We start from the raw sequence: 22808 nt of genomic DNA on the forward strand, positions 1-22808 counted from the left end.
AGCCAAGAAACAGTTATCAAAACTCATAAATATCACTGGCCAAAAGGCTCTGAAGAAGTTCTGCCACCAAGCATGCTCTGTATCAAGTAAACACATGAAGGGAGAGGTTCTAAGGAACAGCCTCATAGGTCAACACAGAGAAATTAGAAGCCGCCTTCACAGAATTTACTTTTAAATACAGGAGAGGAACATAAACATGCCGATCTAAAATGTCATTTGTAGAGAAATCTCATGAGATGGTTTTCAGGTGTTCCGAGGACAGTGGGATGGACGAGCTTCCTGAAGGTCCCTCCTTCCGTGTGCTTCCGCCATCCTGCAGCAGCCTTGGTGATGTCCTGGGAGTGGTGCAAGTGCTTCGTCACCTCCGTGGGGGTTTAACATGTTGGCTGTTCCATGGAGCAAGGCCTTGAGCGCGCTGCACATGGAGAGAGGGAAATGCCCCTCCAGAGAAGGTGGTTCCTGCTGGGCCTGGGCTGACGGTTGAGTTGGGCTGATGCAAAGAACTCGAGTCGGTGGGGCTTCTAGCCGCCTGCCTAACTTCCTTCTTGAGGGTCCTCAGAACACATGCACTTACCTGGACGGCCAGCCACCACCAGCCAAGACTCCAAACACGAAGACACCTGCTCCTTTGAGCCTTACCTTGTGTACACTTTTGGGGTTTTCCAACCAAGCATAGTACATTTCCTCCACATAGTTCGAACTAGTCCCGCTGAGGAAAGGTTCTGCAGCAACGGGGGCAGTATAGCACCGTATCTGCCCAAACGTCCTAGCTGCTGCTGGTCTGTTTTGTGAAAATGTCTTCACAGTCTGGGAAGCCGTTAATGGCCTCAACTTAGCAGCACAAGTCCTTAAGTGAAACATTCTTGTCCTGAAGTCTCTCACGACTGTCTGCACCAAAAAAAAGGAAAGAGAAGTTAGAAAGTGCATTTTAGCAGACAAGGCTACTGGGGGGAAAACCTCTCAGACTCTGGCTGGAGGAGAAAGCGTCTGTAAATGCATGTGTGGCTGCGTGTTCTGCTTCAGAGAGCATGGCAGAGCATGAAGCAGTCAAGTGGACCAACCTTCTACATACAGGGCCTGCACTCAATATGGGGAGGCAAGAGCACAGCTGCAGAGGTCATGGTCTTCATTTGCAACTTTTGATCTAGTTTGAGGGCTATGATATATCATGACGGGGTGCTTCCCTGATGGCTCAGCAGTAAAGAATCCGCCTGCAATGTAGGAGATGCAGATTTGATCCTGGAGTCAGGAAGATCCCCTGGAGTAGGAAATGGCAACCCACTCTAGTATTTTTGCCTGGGAAATCCCATGGACAGAGGAGACTGGTAGATCCCTACAGTCCATGCGGGTTGCAAAGAATTAAGACATGACTAAGCACATGCAAGTTTATATGTTGTGTAAAACAACTATAGGAAAAGGCAACCAGGATGAATTAAGGATTAGGTTAGTATTAACTGCAAAAGGAGAAATACTTTCTAATCTATCCGGAGATTACCGAGCCCTGATGGACTCTTGGTATTCTGGAGAACACAGAGACACTGGGAAAATATTTTGCTCACCCTCAAATAATTTATCTTTGAGCAGAAGAAAAAAATATATTAAAAATAATTACAGCAAAAGCACTGAGCACCTGAGAGACACAGAAAATACCAACAAAACTCCCTGGGAGAATCCACTTCTCCTAAGTGTGCCTTTCCAGCAGCCAGGAAAGTTTGGGGAAGGGCACAGACAATAGGGAGGACTTCGCTCTGAAGAGGAGGGGAAGGCAGAGATTTTAAGAATCAGTAGGAAGAAAGATCAGACAGATGGAAAAGTCTGAAGAACACAGGGGAGGAGCAAGAACTGTCTTGGCTGGCAGGAGGAATGGACTAGCTGGACAGTCACGTTTCCTAAAACTGGAGCCAGGAGAGGGCCAACAAGGGAGGCAGGGGGCTCTGCAAGACAAAGGCATGGACGCAACGACCACAGAAGAGTCTACCTACCTCGCACTACTCTACACTCAGCAGCTTGACCTGTTAGGACTCTTCCGAACCCACCAACTCCCTCGAGGCAGGCCTTAGCTCTTCTGGTTTATAGGTCACCTTTCTGAGTTTGTTTACATTTTCCCCAAGGTTGAATGGATCTTGAGTTTGATGGTTGTAATTTTACTAAATCTAATATATAACTTTAACTTCACTATCCACTTTACAAAAGCAGCTAATGCACCCACTAGACCATGAAAGAGTTTAGACTGTCTGGGTTGGGAAGATCCCCTGGAGGAGGACATGGAACCCACTCCAGTATTCTTCCTGGAGAATCCCCATGGGCAGAGGAGCCTGGAGGGGCTACAGTCCATAGGGTCGCACAGAGTTGGACACGAATGAAGTGACTAAGCAGCTGGAGCAGAGGGTCTTGAACCACTTCCTATCATGTGTAAGCATTCAGATGCCTCTGGAAGGGGACAAGGACACTGCGCTGCTTCTCTTCCCACAAAAATCCCAGCTGCCCAGCGGTCTCTTCCAGTCCTAGCAAAAGAGGCTGGGGAAGAGGAGGGGAGCCGCTGGGCAGAAGTGAGGCTCACCATAGCCCTCTGCCTGGGAAGTGATGACTGATGGTCTAACAAACAGCTGGCCTTAAAGCAAGTGCCCTGGCTGTAAAGTGGGAATCACACCCCACCTCCACTCCTGCCTGAAGGAAATCCAAGCTCTGAGAGAGGCTGAGAATTACCCAGAAATAAATATTACATAAACTATCCTCTACACTGTTTGTAAGAACCCCTTCTCTTGACCCAAATATGATCAGGATATGCATAAAGGACACTGGCCTGTTTGGCTGCTTGGAAAAGACAGGTCAGCAAAAGCAGAATTTAAAAGCTAAACAACGAACAAAAACTTCCCCTTAAAAATTAAATGCAATCTTTAGGATGCTATCTTAACTCCTTTTTTAAAAAAAACCTTAAGTAACTTCAGTAGTTCTTCTTACTGCCAACTCTATTCCAATTTTCTCAGCTATTAAGTTTAAGGCAGACAAAAAGCTATCAAAGACACTGATGGCAAAAATACCGTTACCATTGCTTTCCACATTAATTAAAAAAAAAACCAACTCAGGCCGACACTCATCTTTTTCCTCCAATGTCATTATTATCTAGGCAGCTTGAAATACTCTGAGTTGGAGTATTCTCCTAGAACACAGCAGTATCATCACCTCCATTAACAGTCATTATTCAGTTGCTGCAATACTCAATTAACAGGCATCACACTGACAAGTACAAAACTGTTCATCTCTTCTTCCTAAAGCAGTCCTTCCAATATGATACAGTAAACAAACCACGTTACCAAGTTATCTACAGTCATAAAATCTGACAAACAGCTCAGTGCTGCCCAGCACAATTACTAACAATCTTCAAACTTCCCTTAAGATGACTCATATGAGTCATAGGAAAACTTTGCCTTCAGCAGACAGCTCAACATCCCCCTGCCTCCACCCCAGGATGACCAGGAACAGCTGTTCCCTATCCGCAATCTGAGAGACCCACAGAGCAGACATCAGGTATACATTTCAGATTCTGGAAGGTTCAGATTCCATCTTTCCAATTCCAGAGTCAACATTAAGAATAGTTCATTTCTGGTAGGAATGCTGAACCGTTCAAACACTTTCATGAAAGCTTTGGGTTGTTAAAAAAGCCCAAGTGTTCTTCTGACTTGTGGTTGAGAACAATATTTCTACTTTGATAGGGGTGCCAAATATTCTTAGTGGGGAAAGAACAGTCTTTTCAACAGATGGTGCCAGGGCAACTGGAAATCCACATGTGAAAAAATGATTTTGGACCCCTGTCTTACACTGTACACAAAATTAACTCAAAATGGATCAAAGACCTACATGCAAGAGCTGACACTGTGAGACTCTAACTTCCAAAATGGAGTAAATCTTCAGAACCTTGAGTCAAACAATGTGTCTTAGGACACCAAAAGTACAAACAACAACGACAAATTGGACTTCATCAAAATAAAAACTTCAGTGCTTCAAAGTGAAAGTCACTCCGTCATGTACAACTCTTTGTGACCCCATGGACTATACAGTCCATGGAATTCTCCAGGCCAAATAGTGGAGTGGGTAGCCTTTTCCTTCTCCAGGACATATTCCCAACTCAGGGATCGAACACAGGTCTCCCGCATTGCAGGCAGATTCTCTACCAGCTGAGACAGAAGGGAAGTGCTTAGTGCTTCAAAGGACACCATCAAAAAAGGCAGTCTAAAAAGGAATACATGCAAATTATACAGCTAATAAGGTACATGCATGCAGAATATAAAGAACTCATGACTCAAAAGTGTAAATATAACTATAATGAAAAGTAACCCAATAAAAAAACTGCCAAAGGATACATATAGACATTTTTCCAAAGAAGACACACAAACGATCAGTAAGAATGTTAAAGCATACCCAAAATCATAGTCATAGGGCAAAAAAATTTGCAAATCAAATCCACAACAAGATAGGACTTCAGGCCCACTAGACTGGATATAATCAATATAAGCAAGTGTTGGAGAAAACACGAAGAATTAGAACCCTCATAGAATCCAGGTGGGAGTGTAAACTGGTCCAGCCACTTTGGAAAACAGTTTCTTGAAAAGTTAAACATAGAATTACCATGTGGCTCAGCAGCTCCACTCCTAGGTATACAACCAAGAAAAACAAAAACATATGTCCACACAAGCCCTTGTACACAGATGTTCACTGCAACATTATTCATACTAGCCAAAAAGTGGAAAAACTCAGAATGTGATAGAGCCATACTATGTAATAGGACTAAGCAATAAAAAGAAATGAAATACCTATACACCCTGCAACACAGATGACTTTTGAATATATTAAGTGAAAACAGTCATTCACACAAAAAAACCCACAATATTGTATGACTTCATATATATGAAATGTTCAGAACAAGCAAATCAATACAGACATAAAGCCCAGGGTTGGGGGCAGTAAGGATCAGACAGGACTACTAATGGGTATGGGCCTTCTGCATTGACAGGTGGATTTTTTACCACTGAGCCACCAGGGAAGCCCAGGTATGGGTTTTTTGGGGGAAGGAGGGGATGAAAATATACTAAAACTAGATTATGCTGATGGCTTCACGACCTTATGGTATACTGTAAGACATTAAACTGTACAGTTTAAATGGGTGAATTATATGGTATATGAATTATACCTCAATAAAGTTTTTTTTTTTTTAAATCTTTGTCAACAAATATGCCCAACCCTAAACTTCATTGATTCTTTTTTTGGCTACACTGAATGGCATGTGAGATCCTAGTTCCCTGACCAGGGATTGAACCTGGTGCCCCTCTCCAGCTCCATGCAATAGAAGTGTGGAGCCCCAACTGCTGGACCACCAGGGAAACCCCTCAATAAAGTTGTTTTTTAAAAAGTCTAAGAAGAAACATGAATCTGTCAATATCAATAAAGTACACAAAGTGACACTCTTTGTAACCATTAATTTCAAGACACAAGTATATACATCTATACAGTTGAGAAAAATAACATTTAAAAAAAAGCAAAAACTAAAGCAAAATTTGTTTTTAAGGGTTGAGTGCTCTGCCTTTAGGAAAATAAAACAGAACTTTATCTGCGCCTGAACATTCCCCAGTTAGGCAGCACACACTTTACCCAAGGTCACCTCCCCATTCACAGGATGGGGAGATAAACTGACTTCTGACATCTATGACCGTCATGCTGGCTAGGCAGAGGAATAATTAGAGGTAAAAACAGCTTGGACAGTTTCTCAGGACATGAGTCTCTGAGGGAAAAGCACATGCATAGTTAAATGGTTGTTACCACTCTATGTTGCCTGAGAACCATTTTAAAAGAACAACTTACCTTGAAAGGTGTTTTTTTGGGGGGGCGGGGGGCGTTTCAGACTCAAGATTCTCACAACAAGTCAAGAAAACAATGCTTGCTACATACCCACGGCTGTTACTCCAATAATCTAGCTTTAGCAGTAATACAAAGACATTAGGTACAGAGAGAGCACAAATACCAATTCTCTTTCACTGGCTGAGAATCTAAGGAGAATTCAACATCTTTCACCTGTGATGCCTCATCAAACATAAACTGAGAGAGGGAGGTAGTACAGGTTACTCTTAAACTGCAAAGGTATTCTGCCATCATTAGATGAAAGTGGTGGCTGAGCCTGCAGGGCAAGCAAAGCAGAATGGCCCTTACTATGCCAGCCTTAAATGTGTCACCTGATCCATGGTCAGTTTCCTCTGCCATAAAGTGAAGGGAATAATCAGTCCTGCTTTCTCAAAAATGAAAGAATTTTACACACTTTAAAAGTACTTTTATGACTAAAGGACAATTTACCAGAAAAACAAAAAACCAACCAACCAGCCAAATAAACAAACAAAAAACAAGAAAAGCAACCCTACAGCTAATCCTTTCTCTTAAAAAAGCTGAAGTTTCCAAGGTAAACCTAAACAGAAGTAAACTTGGAGTGGGTAACTGACCAGACTGTTAGGAAAGACTTCCACCTCTGAACCAGGAACCCTAAACAAGCTTCAGTGCACAGGCCTGAAGACTGAGCTGTCCTTCCCTAGACTGACACTGTTACCAGAGGTGCCCTGACTGTGGTCGTGCATAGTATAGGTAAGCTGGCATCTTTTAAAGGTGTTGGTTAAAGTACAAATTATTAAAATTTTATGAAAAGCAAGGGCAGTTGTCAATATTTATTAAAAACTTAAAAAGTATATACAGAACTTCTGTTTCCCACTACATGCAGCTAAAAATAAGAGATGTTTCATTAAAAACAAAACAAAACAAAACAAAACACACAATTCTGAAAGGTGGAGACGAGACAGACTTGGGAAGGGACCTTGGGGCCCAGAAGACTCAGAATTGAGTTCTCCTTTTCTTTTTGCCTCACATATTCCAGCCTAGGTGCTGAAGAAGTTGGCAACCCAGAAATGCCAACTACTGTAGACTCAAAAAAAGCTGCAATGTAAGTCTTCCCTCTCAGGCCAGTGGACTGAGAATGGGGCAATCTAGCAGGACAGAATGTTCAGACAATAACCACTCTACTGCAACCAAACCCACACAAAACATGGTGGCCTGCTCCCACTCCACTTGGTAGTATCAGAGGAGATCAGCTACTTTCATCCCCACCAGTGACAATGACCCCCTCCCCCCAGCAATATTAGTAGAGGCCAGGAGGGAGCCTGGATTTTACTGCCCAGCAGCACAAGGCAGGGTGGAATCTCCTTTCCCAGGCAAGGTGGAATCACAAAGGTCTAACTGAGAAATTACACCCACACAGCAGTGACAAGGAATCCCTACCCACAGATACCAAGGAGGCCAGGTGAGAAGCCTCCACCTCCACCCAGTAACCACCAGGCAGCACCTCCTATCCCCACAGCAGTGTCAGAAGCCTGTTCTGTTGTGCTCACCAACACTAAGATGACACACATTAGAATTATGTGGCAAAGTTATAGAAGAGCCAGCATCAATATGCTTCCACAAGCAACTATGAACATGCTTGAAACAAATGAAAATAGCCTCAGTAAGGAAAGAGAAGATATAGAGATGAACCAAATGGAAACTTCAGATCTGAAAATTACAATAACTAGCATAAAAAACCTGATAAATAAGTTAAACTAAAGAAAGAAGAAACAATGAACATGAACAAACATGAACAAAAGGAATTTCCCATTCTGAACAAGAGGAAATAGACTGGGGGAAAGAAACCAGGGCCTCAGGGACATGGGACTATAATAAAAGACCTAATGCTGCATATAAATGTCATCAGAATCTCAGGAGGAGCAGAAAGGGGAAGCTGAAAACGTATTCAAAAAAATAATGCTGAAAGCTTTCCAAATTTAGCAGAAGACATAAACTTACAGATTCAATAAGCTGAGAGAACCCCAAACAAATTAAACCCAAAGAAATACATTCCACGATACATCATAAGCTTTTGAAAACTACAAACAACTGAAATAGTATATTTCTCACCAGAAACTATGGAGGCCAAGAGAAAATGGCACAATACTTTTCAAGTGCTGAAAGGAAATAATTGTTAATCCAGAGCCCTATATCCAGCAAAAACATCCTTCAGGAAAAAGGCAGGAAATAAAGATCTTAGATGAAGAAAAACTAAAAAAAATCTGTGGGCAGATTTATCTTAAATGAATGGCTAAATGAAATCCTGTAAACAGAAAGTAAATGATAAAAGGGAAACTTGTAATATCATGAAGAAAGAAAGAACAAAAACAAAATATAGGTAAATATAATTTCCTTTCCTCTAGAATCTTGTAAATGATGTGTGATGGATGAAGCAAAAATTACAACACATCTGATGTGGTTCTAATGCTGTGTCTGTAGAGGAATTATTTAAGACAATTTTAAGTGGAGTAGGATAAAGTGATGTAAACAGAGATACGGTTTCCATATTTCACTCAAAATGATAAAATGATGACACTAATAGACTGTGATAAATTATGTACATACAATGCAATACCTAAAAATCCACTAAAAAAGCTACACAGATACACTAAAAAACACTACATATAATTAAAAGTGGAATTTAAAAATGCGTTCAAGTTAAAAAAAAGAAAAGAAAAATGTGTTCAAGTAACCCACAAGGGGGCAAGAAAAAGAAAGCAGAGGAACAAAAAACAAAAAAGAAAATAAAGAATAAAATGGCAGACATAACTCCTGACACATCAATTATTACACTAAATGTAAGTGATCTAAATACACCAGTTAGAGACAGGTAGAATGGATAAAACAACAGGATCTGATAATATAAGAAATTTCAAATGTACAATGCAGGAAGGCTGGAAGTGAAAGGATGAAAAATTATGTATCTAAGCAAACGAAAGCAGGAATTTATTTCATCATCTAATAATAACACTATTATCAGACAAAATAGACATCAGAGCAAAGAAAATTACCAGAGATACTAATGACAAAAGATTAATCTACCAAGAAAATATAGCAGTCTTAAATATGTATGTACCAAACAACATAACTGCAAAATACGTGAATCAAACTAATAAAAGTGAGTGGAGAAAACAACTAATTTAAATTATAGTTGGAAACTTCAACTCTTTCAACAAGAAACAGAAAAGCTGGATATGAGGTCAGCAAGGAAGCCAAGAAACTTCAAAAGTACAAACTACTACAACTTATCCAGTTTGAAATAGCTATTCAAGAAATTTGTGTAATTTAAAAGCTCCTGAGAAAGCAGACTCCAGGAAATTTCCTGGCATTCCAGTGGTTAGGACTCTTTACTCCCACTGCTGGGGGCATGGGTTCAATCCCTGGTTGGAAACTTAGATCCACATGAAGCAATGCCAAAAACAAAACAAACAAAAACCAATGCAGTCCACCACACTGACAGGCTTGAAAAGAAAACCTGCATACTCATATCAACAGATGCAGATGAGGCACTTGACAAAATTCAACCACCATGATAAAACCTCTCAGAAAACTAGGAATAGAAGGGAAATTTAACTTGATAGTAAGCCTCCACAAAAGCCTACAGCTAATACATACTACTTAATGGTGAAAGAGTGACTGCATCTTTTAAAAACTGGGAGCAATGTAAGGATGTCTACTTCCATTCCTACTATTCAACATACTAGTAGCCAGTGCAATAAGCCAAAAAAAGGAACTAAAAGGCATACAGATCAGAAAGTAAGAAATAAAACTACTACTATTTGCAGATCACATAATCGATTATCTATGTACAAAACTTTAAGGAACCTACAAAAACATTTATAGAATAAGTGAATTTGCAGGGATTCATAGGATACAAGATAAATATATAAAAACCAACTATATCTCTACAAACTATCAAAGGACACATGAAAAAGAATTTTAAAAAAGGGAACAGTGTAAGTCTAACAAAACATGTACAAGGCTTGTATGCTAAAAACTACAAAATACCAATGAATAAAAAAACCTAAATAAATGAGAGACATACCTTGTTCATGGACTGGAAGATTATCTCCAAAATTGTTACACAACTCTAGCACAATTTCTATCAAAATCTCAGTAAGAATTTCTGTAGATAGAGGTAAGATTATGCTAAAAAATTTCTAGGTGAAGGCAAAGGAATTAGATTAGCTGAAACAACAGTATTGGGAAGAACCAATTTACTTAATTTCAAAATTTATTATGTAGCTTCAATAATCATATTGTATGGTACTGATGGTGAGACAGACAAAAAGACTGACGAAACACAACAGAGAACTCTAAAACAGATCCGCACAAGCACAACCAACTGATATCTGGCAAAAATGTAAAAGCAATTCAATGGAGGAAGAACAGTCTTCTCAACAAATGCTGCTAGTTGGATATCTATAGTGGAAGGAAAAAGAAAAAAAGAGAGAGAGAATAAACGGAAAAGAAAAGAAAGGAATCACTCAAGCTAGAATTCACACCTTATATAGAAATCAACTTGAAGTGGATTATAAATTTAAATGTACAACACAAAACTATAAAACTTATAGAGAAATATGTAAGAGAAACGAGAGCGAGGTGGTCTTTAACTTGCTACTAAAAGCACAACCCAGAAAAGACAAAGTTCATAAACAGGACTTGACCAAAATTTTAAAAGTTTTTGCTCTCCAAAAGATCCCATTAAGAAGATGAAGACAAGCTACAGACAGGAGAAAATATCTGCAAACCACATATCCAACAAAGGACTAGAATGCTTAAGAAATTCTCAAAATGAAACATTAAAAACTGCAAATGATCCAATTACAAAATGGGCAAAAGATATGAATAGGTATTTCACTGAAGAGGCAAATAAACACATTCAGTATCACTAGCCAGGAGGGAAATGCAAATTAAAACCACAATCACTACACATCTATTAGGCTAAAAAATTTTTAATGGTATTAAATGCTATCAAGAATATGGAGTAAGTGGGTCACAAACACATTATTGGTGGGAATGTAAAAGAAAAGTCTGTAATAGAATGTAACAGAAAAGTCTACTTTAGAAAAAACTGAACATGAAACCACCCTATGACCTGGTGATTACACTCCTGGGAATTTTTCTCAGAGAAATGAAAACTTCTGTTCACATAAAAACCTGTATATATACTCCATGTAAGAGTGCTATGTGGGGCTGTTCAACACAAACATAATAATGTACTTTTGTGAATGAGAGTTGGCATGTCAAACGCATCCTCTAGAAAAATAACTGGTGTAATATTAAGATTTGTTTTCTAAAGTTGATACCGTGGGTTATTTTTGTGAACAGTCTGATGTTTGGGACCTTTTATTTTTTTTTTTTTCTCAGAATAAAAAAGTCCTTATTAAACCAGGAGTTTGAAGGAAAAAGAAACCCCAAAAAACCTGTATATAAATGTTTATAACAGCTTAACAGTCAAAGAATGGAAACCACCCAGATGTCCTTCAATGACTGGAGACTTAAATCAACTGTGGTACACCAATAGCCTGGTACATCAATAGCATCAAAAGCATAAAAACAAAACTACTGATATAGGCAACAACCTGCATGCATTTTCAGAGAATCACGCTTAGCGAAAAAAGCCAACCCTAAAAGGTTACATACTGTACGATTCTCGTTATGTAACATTCCTGACATGTCAAAATTATAGAAATGGAAAACAGATTAGTGGTTGCCAGGAGCTGAGGAACTGCAGGCAGGATGGAAGTGGGTACAGCCATAACAAGATATCAGGAGGGACCCCTGGCATGACGGAAAGGTTCTCTATCTTGACTGTTAATCAGTGTCAATACCTGGTTGTGATATAGTACTGAAGTTTTTGTAAAAATGTTATTTGAGAAAATGGGTAAAGGGACACTGGGATCTCTCTGTACTATTTGTTGTAATTGCATATAATAGATTTGCATGTACAATTTCTCAAAATTACAAAATTCTAGAATAAATTTCTTAATAATTGTACAATTATTCCAAAATAAAACTATCTAAAAATTTTAAAGAAGATGGTACAGTACTTTTCTCAAATGGGGCAGTAAGGAGTAAGACTAATTAAAAGCAGACCTGCTATATATCTGATATATATATCTACATCTATATATCTTGCATATATATTATGCAAGATACACATACAGCATGGTAAATATTGCACTTTTAATAAGCTGTGTGTTCAAATTGAAATGAAATCAATAGAAATTAATGTATTTCTGAAATTAAAATTAGTCTTTAAAAGTAACTAAATTTTGGAGATGGCTGCATACTATGAATACACCACAAATTAGTGAATTGTATACTTGAAAGAGTGAACAGTATGGTATATGAATTATATCTCAATAAAGCTGTTAAAAGGAAAAAAAAAAGTACTTGAAATGTGGAAAATGCTCTTCAAAATTTTACCAGGATACTCTAATCTTTCTTCAACTTTCTAAGATCAGCTAATTTGCAAAGCTAGAATAGTACTATACATTTTCAGACCGTGAGGGTCTTGCACAAAAAAACTGCAGTTTGACTACTGCACCTCTTGTCACAGTGCAAGCAAGACTTCATCCAGGCCATTTATCCTAAAGCTGCTCAGAACAGTAAACCTGGGAGACAGCCTCTAGTCCCCGCTTCAAAGTACAGGTAAAACAAAGCAGACACACCCCAGGACAAAACAGAGTTCACACCTCAGGTCTGAGTCAGCTCTCCTCTGTTACGGGTGAAGGGCAGAGAGCAAGTTCTCGTCTGTATTCAGTGTCTCGCCACCAGTTTTCTACTAAGCTTCGGTACACGACTTACACTGACATCACCTAGCTTTGCGAAAGGGAAAAGGTACACTAGTGTGTTCCTCGAGGAAACGCGCTTCATCTCAACATGAACTACCATATCCCTGGAAGAAGCGTACTGATTACAGTAGGCTAGTGCAAGCTAGTCTACCCATTAAGGGTGTTGCCTCCAAAGAGTTCACAGGAGGATGGGTACTGTGGGTACTAAGCACGGAGGGATCCTGAGTATATGAGCACTAAGCAGGCATGCAGCAGAGTAACCCATCCATTAAGGGGTTAATGGATTAGAAGAGCACAGAGAATGGAAACGATGAGTGCTGAGTACAGTAAAGGTAACCGAGGATAGTGGAGGTACTAGTGCTGGAGGGTAATTCACTCAAGGGTTCACCCAAGAAGAGCGCAGGGAGAATGGGTATGGGGGTACTGAATACACAGTACATGGTGATACACTGTGGGGTAATCCGCTCCTCAAGGGCGTCACCCCAAGGAGCAGAGGAAGGATTAGTACGATGGGCACTGAAGACAGAGGGGTACTGCAGAGTAATCTGTTCCTCAAGGGGTCGTCCCAGGGGCGAAGGGTCAGTCCGGACAGAAGCCGACCAGCGTCTTCGCGCTCTGGGAAAAACGAATGCCCACAAATCACAGCCGGTTCGTCAAGGGCGCGCCACCCTTCCAGCCGTCCAGGCGGGGAGAGGACACAGCCAGACGACTCCCACGTGACGCCTCCTCGACCTTGGGGGTCACCCCGGCCGCTGCGCCCGTTCCCTCACATCCGCCGCGCAACCCACCCCCTGCCCATCACAACCAATGGCTTGCCGCTCCGCGCCCCGCGCGACCTCTGCGCACGCCCGCACCCGCCAATCTCCGCCCGCCAGGAGGCGCCCCCCGCACCATTGGCTGCCACGTCCGTCTGTCAGGCTTCGTCCCACCCACCTCCCCCAGTCAGCCCCGCTCCAGCCAGCTCCACTGTCACCGGGGCGGCGGCGACAACGAGGGCGCGGCGGCCTTGCCCCATGCCAAGACCTTCGCCGCCTGCCTGACCGGAGCGGAACCTCCCAAATCCGGCTGGACCCGGCCGCCGCGCAAGCCTACCTGTCTCCGGCTCAGCTCCACCCGAATGAGGCGCCGACACCCCACTCCGGGGCACCAAACTCTCGGCCCCGCCTCAACGTGTGGCGTCAGCACGCCGCCCCGCCCTGAGACCAGAGGGGCCGCCCCTACCTCGTGAGCGGAGTCTTGACGTCACAGAGTCGCGCCTACATCTCCTGGGGCTCGGCCTTGGGGCAATAGTGTTAGCTCCGAGGTTGTGGGTTGCTTTTGGCGCGTCGGGTCCTGACCAAGCTTGCGTGACAGTTCTGAAAGGGGGTCTGCGTGTTGCTAAGTATTGTCTCCTGCAGTAGGTTGTCAGGAGTCCTTTAATGGAGAACTGACCTGGTATGTGATGTCAGAAACAAACCTTGGTCGGCAGTTCGCGCTCGAGGCGCCGCAGGCAATGACCCGCGGAATGAGAACCAGGAAGTCCTAACGCTGACACTAGGTTTTCCCAAAGTAGGCAACGGGCTCGCGGGAGCCTTCACTTGGGTGCATGGATGGTTTATTATGCCATTTCATCAAATGCCAAGTGGTCATCCGCTTTTAGAGGTTATTTTACTTACTGCTGAGAAAGGGGGAAAAAAAACACTTATTGAGTGAGCGAAGTCGCTCAGTCGTGTCCGACTCTTTGCGACCCCGTGGACTGTAGCCAACCCGGCTCCTCCGCCCATGGGATTCTCCAGGCAAGAATACTGGAGTGGATTGCCATTTCCTTCTCCAGGGGATCTTCCCGACCCAGGGATCGAATCCAGGTCTCCCGCATTGCAGGCAGACGCTTTAACCTCACCTCAATCGTAGATACAGCACTATTTTCAAAATGTGGAGGACAAAAATCTCAATTTTGTTGAAATATGTTAAGTTGTAAGCAAATCACATACTGAGAAAGTCCTTTCAGTTCTTCAGTCTTTATTAGCAAGGGAAAACCCTCATTTAATGCTAAAGTGTCTTTAATTCCACTTTTTCTTCTTTCCCTTTTCTGACCAAGATAAAACTTAGGCTCACAACTTTCGGTGGACAATAATATACTTAGAAGTTACTTGGTCTTCCTGATTTGTGATAGGTTATCCTTGAGATATATGGCAAGTAATAGGTTTTCTGATTTACTGTAATGCTGAAATGTTTTCTTTTGTAATAAAAATGTCCATTTTAAAACTATAGTAACTAGATACTAGTATGGGAAGGTGACATCCAAATGACGGACAGTAGGGAAAGGCTGTTCCACACTGTCTTGAATTGTTCCTCCGTGTTTATTCCCCTCAACTTGAAGGCAAGGACTGTGTCATGTGGCATAGCCGGGGATACTGGAGTTTACAAAGGGCAGTCATGTGGTCATAGGGATCTGACCTTGAAAGCTCCATAGAGGACACAAGTGTCTGAATCTGGGCGGAAATTCAGACAGAATTTGCCACCTGCTGGCAAGTATGATACAGACTTGTAGCAAAATTTCTTAAGTGAAGTAAGTGAAAGTTGCTCAGTCGTTTCTCTTTGGGACCCCATGGACTATACAATCCATGGAATTCTCCACCCCGGAATACTGGAGTGGGTAGCCTTTCCCTTCTCCAGGGGATCCTCCCAACCCAGGAATCAAACCCAGGTCTACCACATTGCAGGCCGATTCTTTACCAGCTGAGCCACCCGGTAAGCCCACATTTCTAAAATACAAAGACAAAGTAGAGGTGGGATTTTTTCTTTTTTCTTCTTTTGTTTTTTAAGTAGGAAGTAAGGGGCTTCTCTGGGACTCATTAGTAAAGAATGAGCTTATTGCTCCTTCAGTGCAGGAGCCTCTGGTTCTATCCCTGGGTCAGGAAGATCCCCTGGAGGAGGAAATGGTAACCCACTCCAGGATTCTTGCCTGAAAAATCCCATAGACAGAGAAACCTGGCGGGCTGCATCCCAGAGGGTTGCAAAGAGATGGATACAACTGAGTGACTGAACACACACGCACATGAGTGCTTGTGAGAACAAAGTTAGGCTGATAGGTATTCTGAGGATTTGAAGACTAGGAGAAAGTGAAGGAACTAAGGAACAAACCAGTATTTTTTTTCTTTCTCTTTTTATTGTGGTAAAATATAAGAAAAAATGTGTCATGTGGCATAGCCGGGGATACTGGAGTTTACAAAGGGCAGTCATGTGGTCATAGGGATCTAACCTTGAAAGCTCCATAGAGGACACAAGTGTCTGAATCTGGGCAGAAATTCAGACAGAATTTGCCACCTGCTGGCAAGTATGATACTTTTAAAGTACAGTTTAGTGGCATTAATCATTTTACAATGTTGTGCAACCATAACCACTATCTATTTTACCATTCCAAAGAAATTCACAGGAAGCTCAGCTTGGTGCTCTGTGATGGCCTAGATGGGTGGGATGTGGGTGGGGAGTGGGGGGAAGTCCAAGAGGGAGGGGATATACGTATGCATATAGCTGATTCATGTCATTGTATGGCAGAAACTAACACAACATTGTAAAGCAATTATGCTACAATTAAAAAAAAATTAAATAGAGAAATTCTGGAACCATTTAGCAATAACTTCCCACCGCCCTCCCTTCTTCCTTCTCACTGAGTAACCTCTATTATACTTTGTCTCTATAAACTTGATGACTCTATCTACCTCATATACAGTATCATATGAGGTACTGTATATATCTCATACAGATAGCATTTGTCCTTTTATGTCTTGCTTATTTCACTTAGCATGTTTTCAGTGTTCATCCATACTATAGCATGGATCAAAATTTCTTTCTTTTTCATGGCTGAGTATTATTCTGTTTTATGGATACACTGTGTCTTGTCTATCCATTCATCAGTTGATGGACATTTGGTTTGTTTCTACCTTTCTGCTTTTGTGAATAGTGCTACTGTTACTGAACTAAACTTGGGTCTACTTGCCTGACAAGGCAGCAAGACCAATCTACTGACACCAGTTTGTGGTGAAAGAAAATACAGTGTTTATTGCAAGGCCAAGCAAGGAAAAAAGGCAGCTTTTGTTCAAAAGATCAGAACGCCTCAATGGCTTTCAGGAAAGGTTTTGTTTGTTTTTTAAATTTTTACTCTTTATTTTTGGCTGTACCACGTGGCTTGCAGGATCCTAGTTCCCTGACTAGGGATTGAACCCATGACCCCAGTAATGAAAGTACAGAGTCCTGATCACTGGACTGCCAGAGAATTCCCAGGGAAGTGTTTTGAAAGGCAACATTAGGGGAGAGGGTCACAGGGTGTCTGGAGGCCATTCTTCTGATTGGTTGGTGGTGAAGTAACTAGGTGCTATTTCAGGAGTCAATATCAGCCTTCTGGTTCCAACTGGCCTGGGCTCTATGTGCTTGTATACAGTATGCAGTTAACGTCCTCCACCTAGTGGGGGTTTTTGTATCTGCAAAACAACTCAAGGATATGGTTCAGAATACTATCTACAACTCTTGAGGAGGAGCTATAAAGTTCCTTGACTTTGTTTTATGGCTAAATTATTATTAATTTGCCTTGACTGTTTTCCTTTGTTTTTGCTTTTTCTCACTTCTCTGATTAAATTTGCTCTTTGGAACTTAGGGTAAGCCTAGGGGCTAAAGCTTTCTACAAACAAGAGACAGGGTAGGGCTTCCCTGGTGGCTCAGTGGTAGAGTCCACCTGCCAATGCAGAAGACATGGGTTAGATTCCTGGTCCAGGAAGATCCACATGCCTATGAGCAACTAATATCCCACATGCCTATGGGCACCTGGAAGCAACTAAACCCATGTACCACAACTACTGAACATGTGCTCTAGAGCCTGTGAGCCACAGCTACTGAGCCCGCATGCTACAACTACTGAAGCCTGCACGGCTCAGAGCCCATGCTCCTAACAAAAGAAGCCACTGCAATGAGAAATCCATGTGCTACAACTATAGAAAAGCCTGCTCACCACAACTAGAGAAAAGCCTGAACAGCAATGAAGACCCAGCACAGCCAAAATTAAATAAATCAAATTAAAATCATTAAAAAAAAGAGAGAGACTGGGATACTGGAGTCTGTCCCTGGAAAGTCCCACAGGGTCCTGCTTGGTTTCACTACAAAGATCATTGGCTTACAAGTGTTTAAGTACTTGTTTACAGTTTTATTGGGTATTTCCTAGGACCATAAGTGGTTGGTCATATGGTAATTCTATCTCCAGCTTTCTGAGCAAGTGCTAAACTGTTTCCCACAGGGGTTATACCATTTTACATTCCCACTAGCAGTGCATGATGATTTCAATTCTTCTGCATATCCTTCAGTACTTAATTTCTTAAAAAAATTATTATAGCCATATTAGTATGTGTGAAGTGATATTTAGGTTGTCTATGCGTTTTGAGTTAATTTTTGTATATAATGTGCAGTAGGAATTCAACATCATCTTTTTGCACATGGCTTAGCTCAACATTCACAAAACTAAGATCATGGCATCTGGTCCCATCACTTCATGGCAAATAGATGGGGAAACAGTAGAAACAGTGACAGACTTTATTTTTTTAGGCTCCAAAATCACTGCAGATGGTGATTGCAGCCATGAAGTTAAAAGATGCTTACTCTTTGGAAGGAAAGTTATAACCATCCTAGCCAGCATATTTAAAAGCAGAGGCATTACTTTGCCATCAAAGGTCCGTCTAGTCAAGGCTACGGTTTTTCCAGTAGTCATGTATGGATGTGAGAGTTGGACCATAAAGAAAGAAAGCTGAGAGCTGAAGAATTGATGTTTTTGAACTGTGGTGTTGGAGAAGACTCTTGAGAGTCCTTTGGACTACAAGGAAATCAAACCAGTCCATTCTAAAGGAAATCAGTCCTGAATATTCTTTGGAAGGACTGATGTTGAAGAACTGTATAGGATGTGCAGTAGGAATCCAACATCATCTTTTTGCACATGGCTTAAAGCTCAACATTCATAAAACTAAGATCCAATACTTTGGCCACCTGATGTGAAGAACTGACTCACTGCAAAAGACCCTGATGCTGGGAAAGATTGAAGGCGGGAGGAGAAGGGGATGACAGAGGATGAGATGGTTGGATGGCATCACCGACTCAATGGACGTGAGTTTGAGGGACAGGGAGGCCTGGCGTGCTGCAGTCCATGGAGTCTCAAAGAGTCAAAGAGTCAGACATGACTGAGCAGCTGAACTGACTGACCAGGGAGAGATTGAACCCATACTCTTGCCAGTGAAAACATGGAATCCTAACCACTGGACCCACCAGGGAATTCCCCTGTTGCCTCTAATCTATATTATTTCCTTTCTTCTGCTAGCTTTGGGTTTAGTTTGCTCTTTTTTCTTTCTCTCTCTTTTTTAGTTCATTAAAGTGTAAAGTTAGGTTATTGATTATTGTTTGTTTGTTTTTGCCACATGGCATGTAAGATCTTCACCAGTAATTAAATTCATGCCCCCTTCATTGGAAGCACAGAGTCTAAACTACTAAACCAGGGAATTCCGTTTCTTCTTGTTTAATGCACACTTTTCAGTTCAGTTCAGTTCAGTCACTCAGTCGTGTCCGACTCTTTGCGACCCCATGAATCGCAGCATGCCAGGCCTCCCTGTCCATCACCAACTCCCGGAGTTCACTCAGACTCACGTCCATCGAGTCCGTGATGCCATCCAGCCATCTCATCCTGGGTCGTCCCCTTCTCCTCCTGCCCCCAATCCCTCCCAGCATCAGAGTCTTTTCCAATGAGTCAACTCTTCCCATGAGGTGGCCAAAGTACTGGAGTTTCAGCTTTAGCATCAGTCCTTCCAAAGAAATCCCAGGGCTGATCTCCTTCAGAATGGACTGGTTGGATCTCCTTGCGGTCCAAGGGACCGTCAAGAGTCTTCTCCAACACCACAGTTCAAAAGCCTCAGTTTTTCGGTGCTCAGCCTTCTTCACAGTCTAACTCTCACATCCATACATGACCACAGGAAAAACCATAGCCTTGACTAGACAGAACTTAGTCGGCAAAGTAATGTCTCTGCTTTTGAATATACTATCTAGGTTGGTCATAATTTTTCTTCCAAGGAGTAAGCGTCTTTTAATTTCATGGCTGCAGTCACCATCTGCAGTGATTTTGGAGCCTAAAAAAATAAAGTCTGACACTGTTTCTACTGTTTCCCCATCTATTTCCCGTAAAGTGATGGGACCAGATGCCATGATCTTCATCTTCTGAATGTTGAGCTTTAAGCCAAATTTTTCACTCTCCTCTTTCACTTTCATCAAGAGGCTTTTTAGCTCCTCTTCACTTTCTGCCATAAGGGTGGTGCCATCTGCATATCTGAGGTTGTTGATATTTTTCCCGGCAATCTTGATTCCAGTTTGTTTCTTCCAGTCCAGCGTTTCTCATGATGTACTTTGCATAGAAGTTAAATAAGCAGGGTGACAATATACAGCCTTGACATACTCCTTTTCCTATTTGGAACCAGTCTGTTGTTCCATGTCCAGTTCTAACTGTTGCTTCCTGACCTGCATACAGATTTCTCAAGAGGCAGGTTCGGTGGTCTGGTATTCCCATCTCTTTCAGAATTTTCCACAGTTTATTGTGATCCACACAGTCAAAGGCTTTGGCATATTTCTTCTCAGCACTGTCTTCACTATAGCCAATGTCTTTTGTTCAGTATGTTTTTTCACCAAAATACGTATTCTGCATTCATTCAACAAATATTTCTACTGGGTTGGTTCTAGGTGCTGGGAATATAGAAGTGAACACAACACAGGCAATATCTAAAATATCATAGTGCTAACATTTTATGGTAAACCAGCAAGGTAGCAATTAATTTGAAATCTGTAAAACAAGGTACTATGATAGAGAATGGCAGTTGCATTGCTTTTGTTTTTGAAATATATTTTATTAAATAGGTAACATATTCACTTGGTTCAGAAATCAGAACAATATTAAAAGGTCTAGTTTGCAGAGTCTCCCTTGCACGTCTGTTACCATCCATGTCATAGTCTGCTGGCCTCTCAAACCCCATTCCTGCCAGAAGTAACTCTTTATTTGTTGAATGATGGAGCAATCAAGTATTCCAGGATGAGAGCAGAGGTGGAGGGAATTCAGGGGCTTGGAGAGTGGCCATTTACCAACTAGGACAGGGGTATTTCTATATTTTAATTGGCACAACCATGCTGGTGTATATTTGCTGAATATTCATGTTACCTATAACCACTGACAGTCTTATATAGTCTTCTAGCATTTTACATGCAAATACAGATGCTAAAGATAGCATATTAGGTACTCTCTTCTGTACCTTGCTTTTTTAACTTTAGCAAAGTATCCTGGAAATGTTTATATATCAGTCCATAAAGACTGTGTTCATTTTTTCCAGTTATTTGATAGTTCATCTTTGTCCCATGTTGTATTGGCCGGGGCAGTTCTTCTGGAACTGAATGGCCTCATTCTATTAATTGGAGCCTCAGGCTGGACCTTTTATCAGCTGGATTCCAGAAAGTGAAAAGGGAAGCTACAAGGCTTTTTAAGGCCCAGGTACCAGAGCCATACAGCTTTTTTTCCATTGTATTGAATGGGTCAGTGCAAGTCACGGGACCAGAACCAGATTCCAGGGGAGAGGAAATATATGCCAGCCCTCAGTGGGAAGTGCATGTGGACATGGGAATCAGAGGGATTGTTTGGGTAAGGTCTTTGTAGACATTCTACCACATGGTATGCTGTGCTGTGCTCAGTTGCTTCAGTCGTGTCCAACTCTTTGAGACCCTATGAACTGTAACCTGCCAGGCTCCTCTGTCCCCATGGGATTCTCCAGTCAAGAATACTGGAGTGGGTTGCCATGCCCTCCTCCAGGGGATCTTCCTGACCCAGGAAGTGACTGAACTGAACCACCCAATAGGCAACTCCCCATTCTCCCCATCCCTGCTTGTAACGACCATTCTGTCTCTGAATTTACTACTCTAGATACCTCATATAAATGGAGTCATATATATTTGTCCTTTGGCTTATTTCACTTAACATATTCTCAAGGTTCATCCATATTGTTATATTGCAGAATTTTCTTTCTAAGGCTGGATATTATTCCATAGTATGTATATATCACATTTTGTTTATCCTTTATCCACCCACTGATGAACATTTGAGTTGCTTCTACCTCTTGGGTATTGTAAATAGTGCTATGAATATGGATGTACAAATGTCTTCCCAAAATCCTGCTTTCAGTTCTTTTACAGATCTATCCAGAAATGGCATTGCTGGGATATATGGTAATTTGGGGCTTCCTCAGTGGCTCAGCGCTGAACAATCTGCCTGCAATGTGGGAGGCTTGGGTTTGATCCCTGGGTTGGGAAGATCTCCTGGAGGAGGGAATGGTAATCCACTCCAGTATTCTTGCCTGTAGTATCCCATAGACAGAGGAGCCTGGTGGGCTACAGTCCATAGGGTTGCAAACAGTGGGACATGACTGAAGCGACTGAGCATACATGCATTTAATTTTATTTTTCTGAGGAACCTCAATACGACTTTCCATAGTGGTTGAGCCATTTTATGTTTCCACCAATAGTTCACAAAGGTTCCAGCTTCTCCACATTATCAACACTTGTTATTTTCTGTTATTATTTTTGGCTGTGCTGGGTCTTTGTTGCTGCGTGGGCTTTTCTCTAGTTGTGGCAAGCAGGGGCTACTCTTCATGGCAGTGTACAGGCTTCTCATTTTGATGGCTTCTCTTGTTGAAGAACACAGGCTCAGTGGTTGTGGCACACAGGCTTAGTTGCTCTGTGCCATGTGGGATCTTCCCAGACTAGGGATCAAACCTGTGTTTCCTGCATTGGCAGGCAGATTTTTTACCACTGAACCACTAGGGAAGCCTTGTTATTATTTGTTAATAGTAGTCTTCCTAATCTGTGTCTCTCATAAAGACACTTGTCATTGGACTTAGGGCCCACATAGATAATCCAGGATTATCTCATCAAGATCCTTAATTATATTTGCAAGATCCTTTCTCCAAGTAAGGTGACATTCACAGGTTCTGGGGACTCAAACATTGACATGTCTTTGGGGGACCACCATTCAACTCATTATACTCCCTTTATTCTCCT

General features: G+C 41.7%; 1 protein-coding gene across 4 annotated transcripts in view; it reads right to left on the reverse strand.

The window, feature by feature from the left end:
- OGDH (oxoglutarate dehydrogenase) overlaps positions 1-13903 on the reverse strand; it is a 68445-nt gene extending 54542 nt beyond the window's left edge. For all 4 annotated transcript variants that reach the window (XM_040259830.1, XM_040259828.1, XM_040259831.1 and 1 more), the window contains exons 1-2: positions 13806-13903; positions 640-888 (exon numbers count right to left, since the gene is read on the reverse strand). In XM_040259830.1, coding sequence (XP_040115764.1) covers positions 640-861 — 222 coding nt within the window. In that variant the 5' untranslated portion in view covers positions 862-888; positions 13806-13903. The remainder of the gene's footprint in view (positions 1-639; positions 889-13805) is intronic.
- Positions 13904-22808: the final 8905 nt, after the last annotated feature.

Source organism: Oryx dammah, unplaced genomic scaffold (assembly GCF_014754425.2).
Source record: "Oryx dammah isolate SB20612 unplaced genomic scaffold, SCBI_Odam_1.1 HiC_scaffold_18, whole genome shotgun sequence".
Taxonomy (NCBI): domain Eukaryota; kingdom Metazoa; phylum Chordata; class Mammalia; order Artiodactyla; family Bovidae; genus Oryx; species Oryx dammah.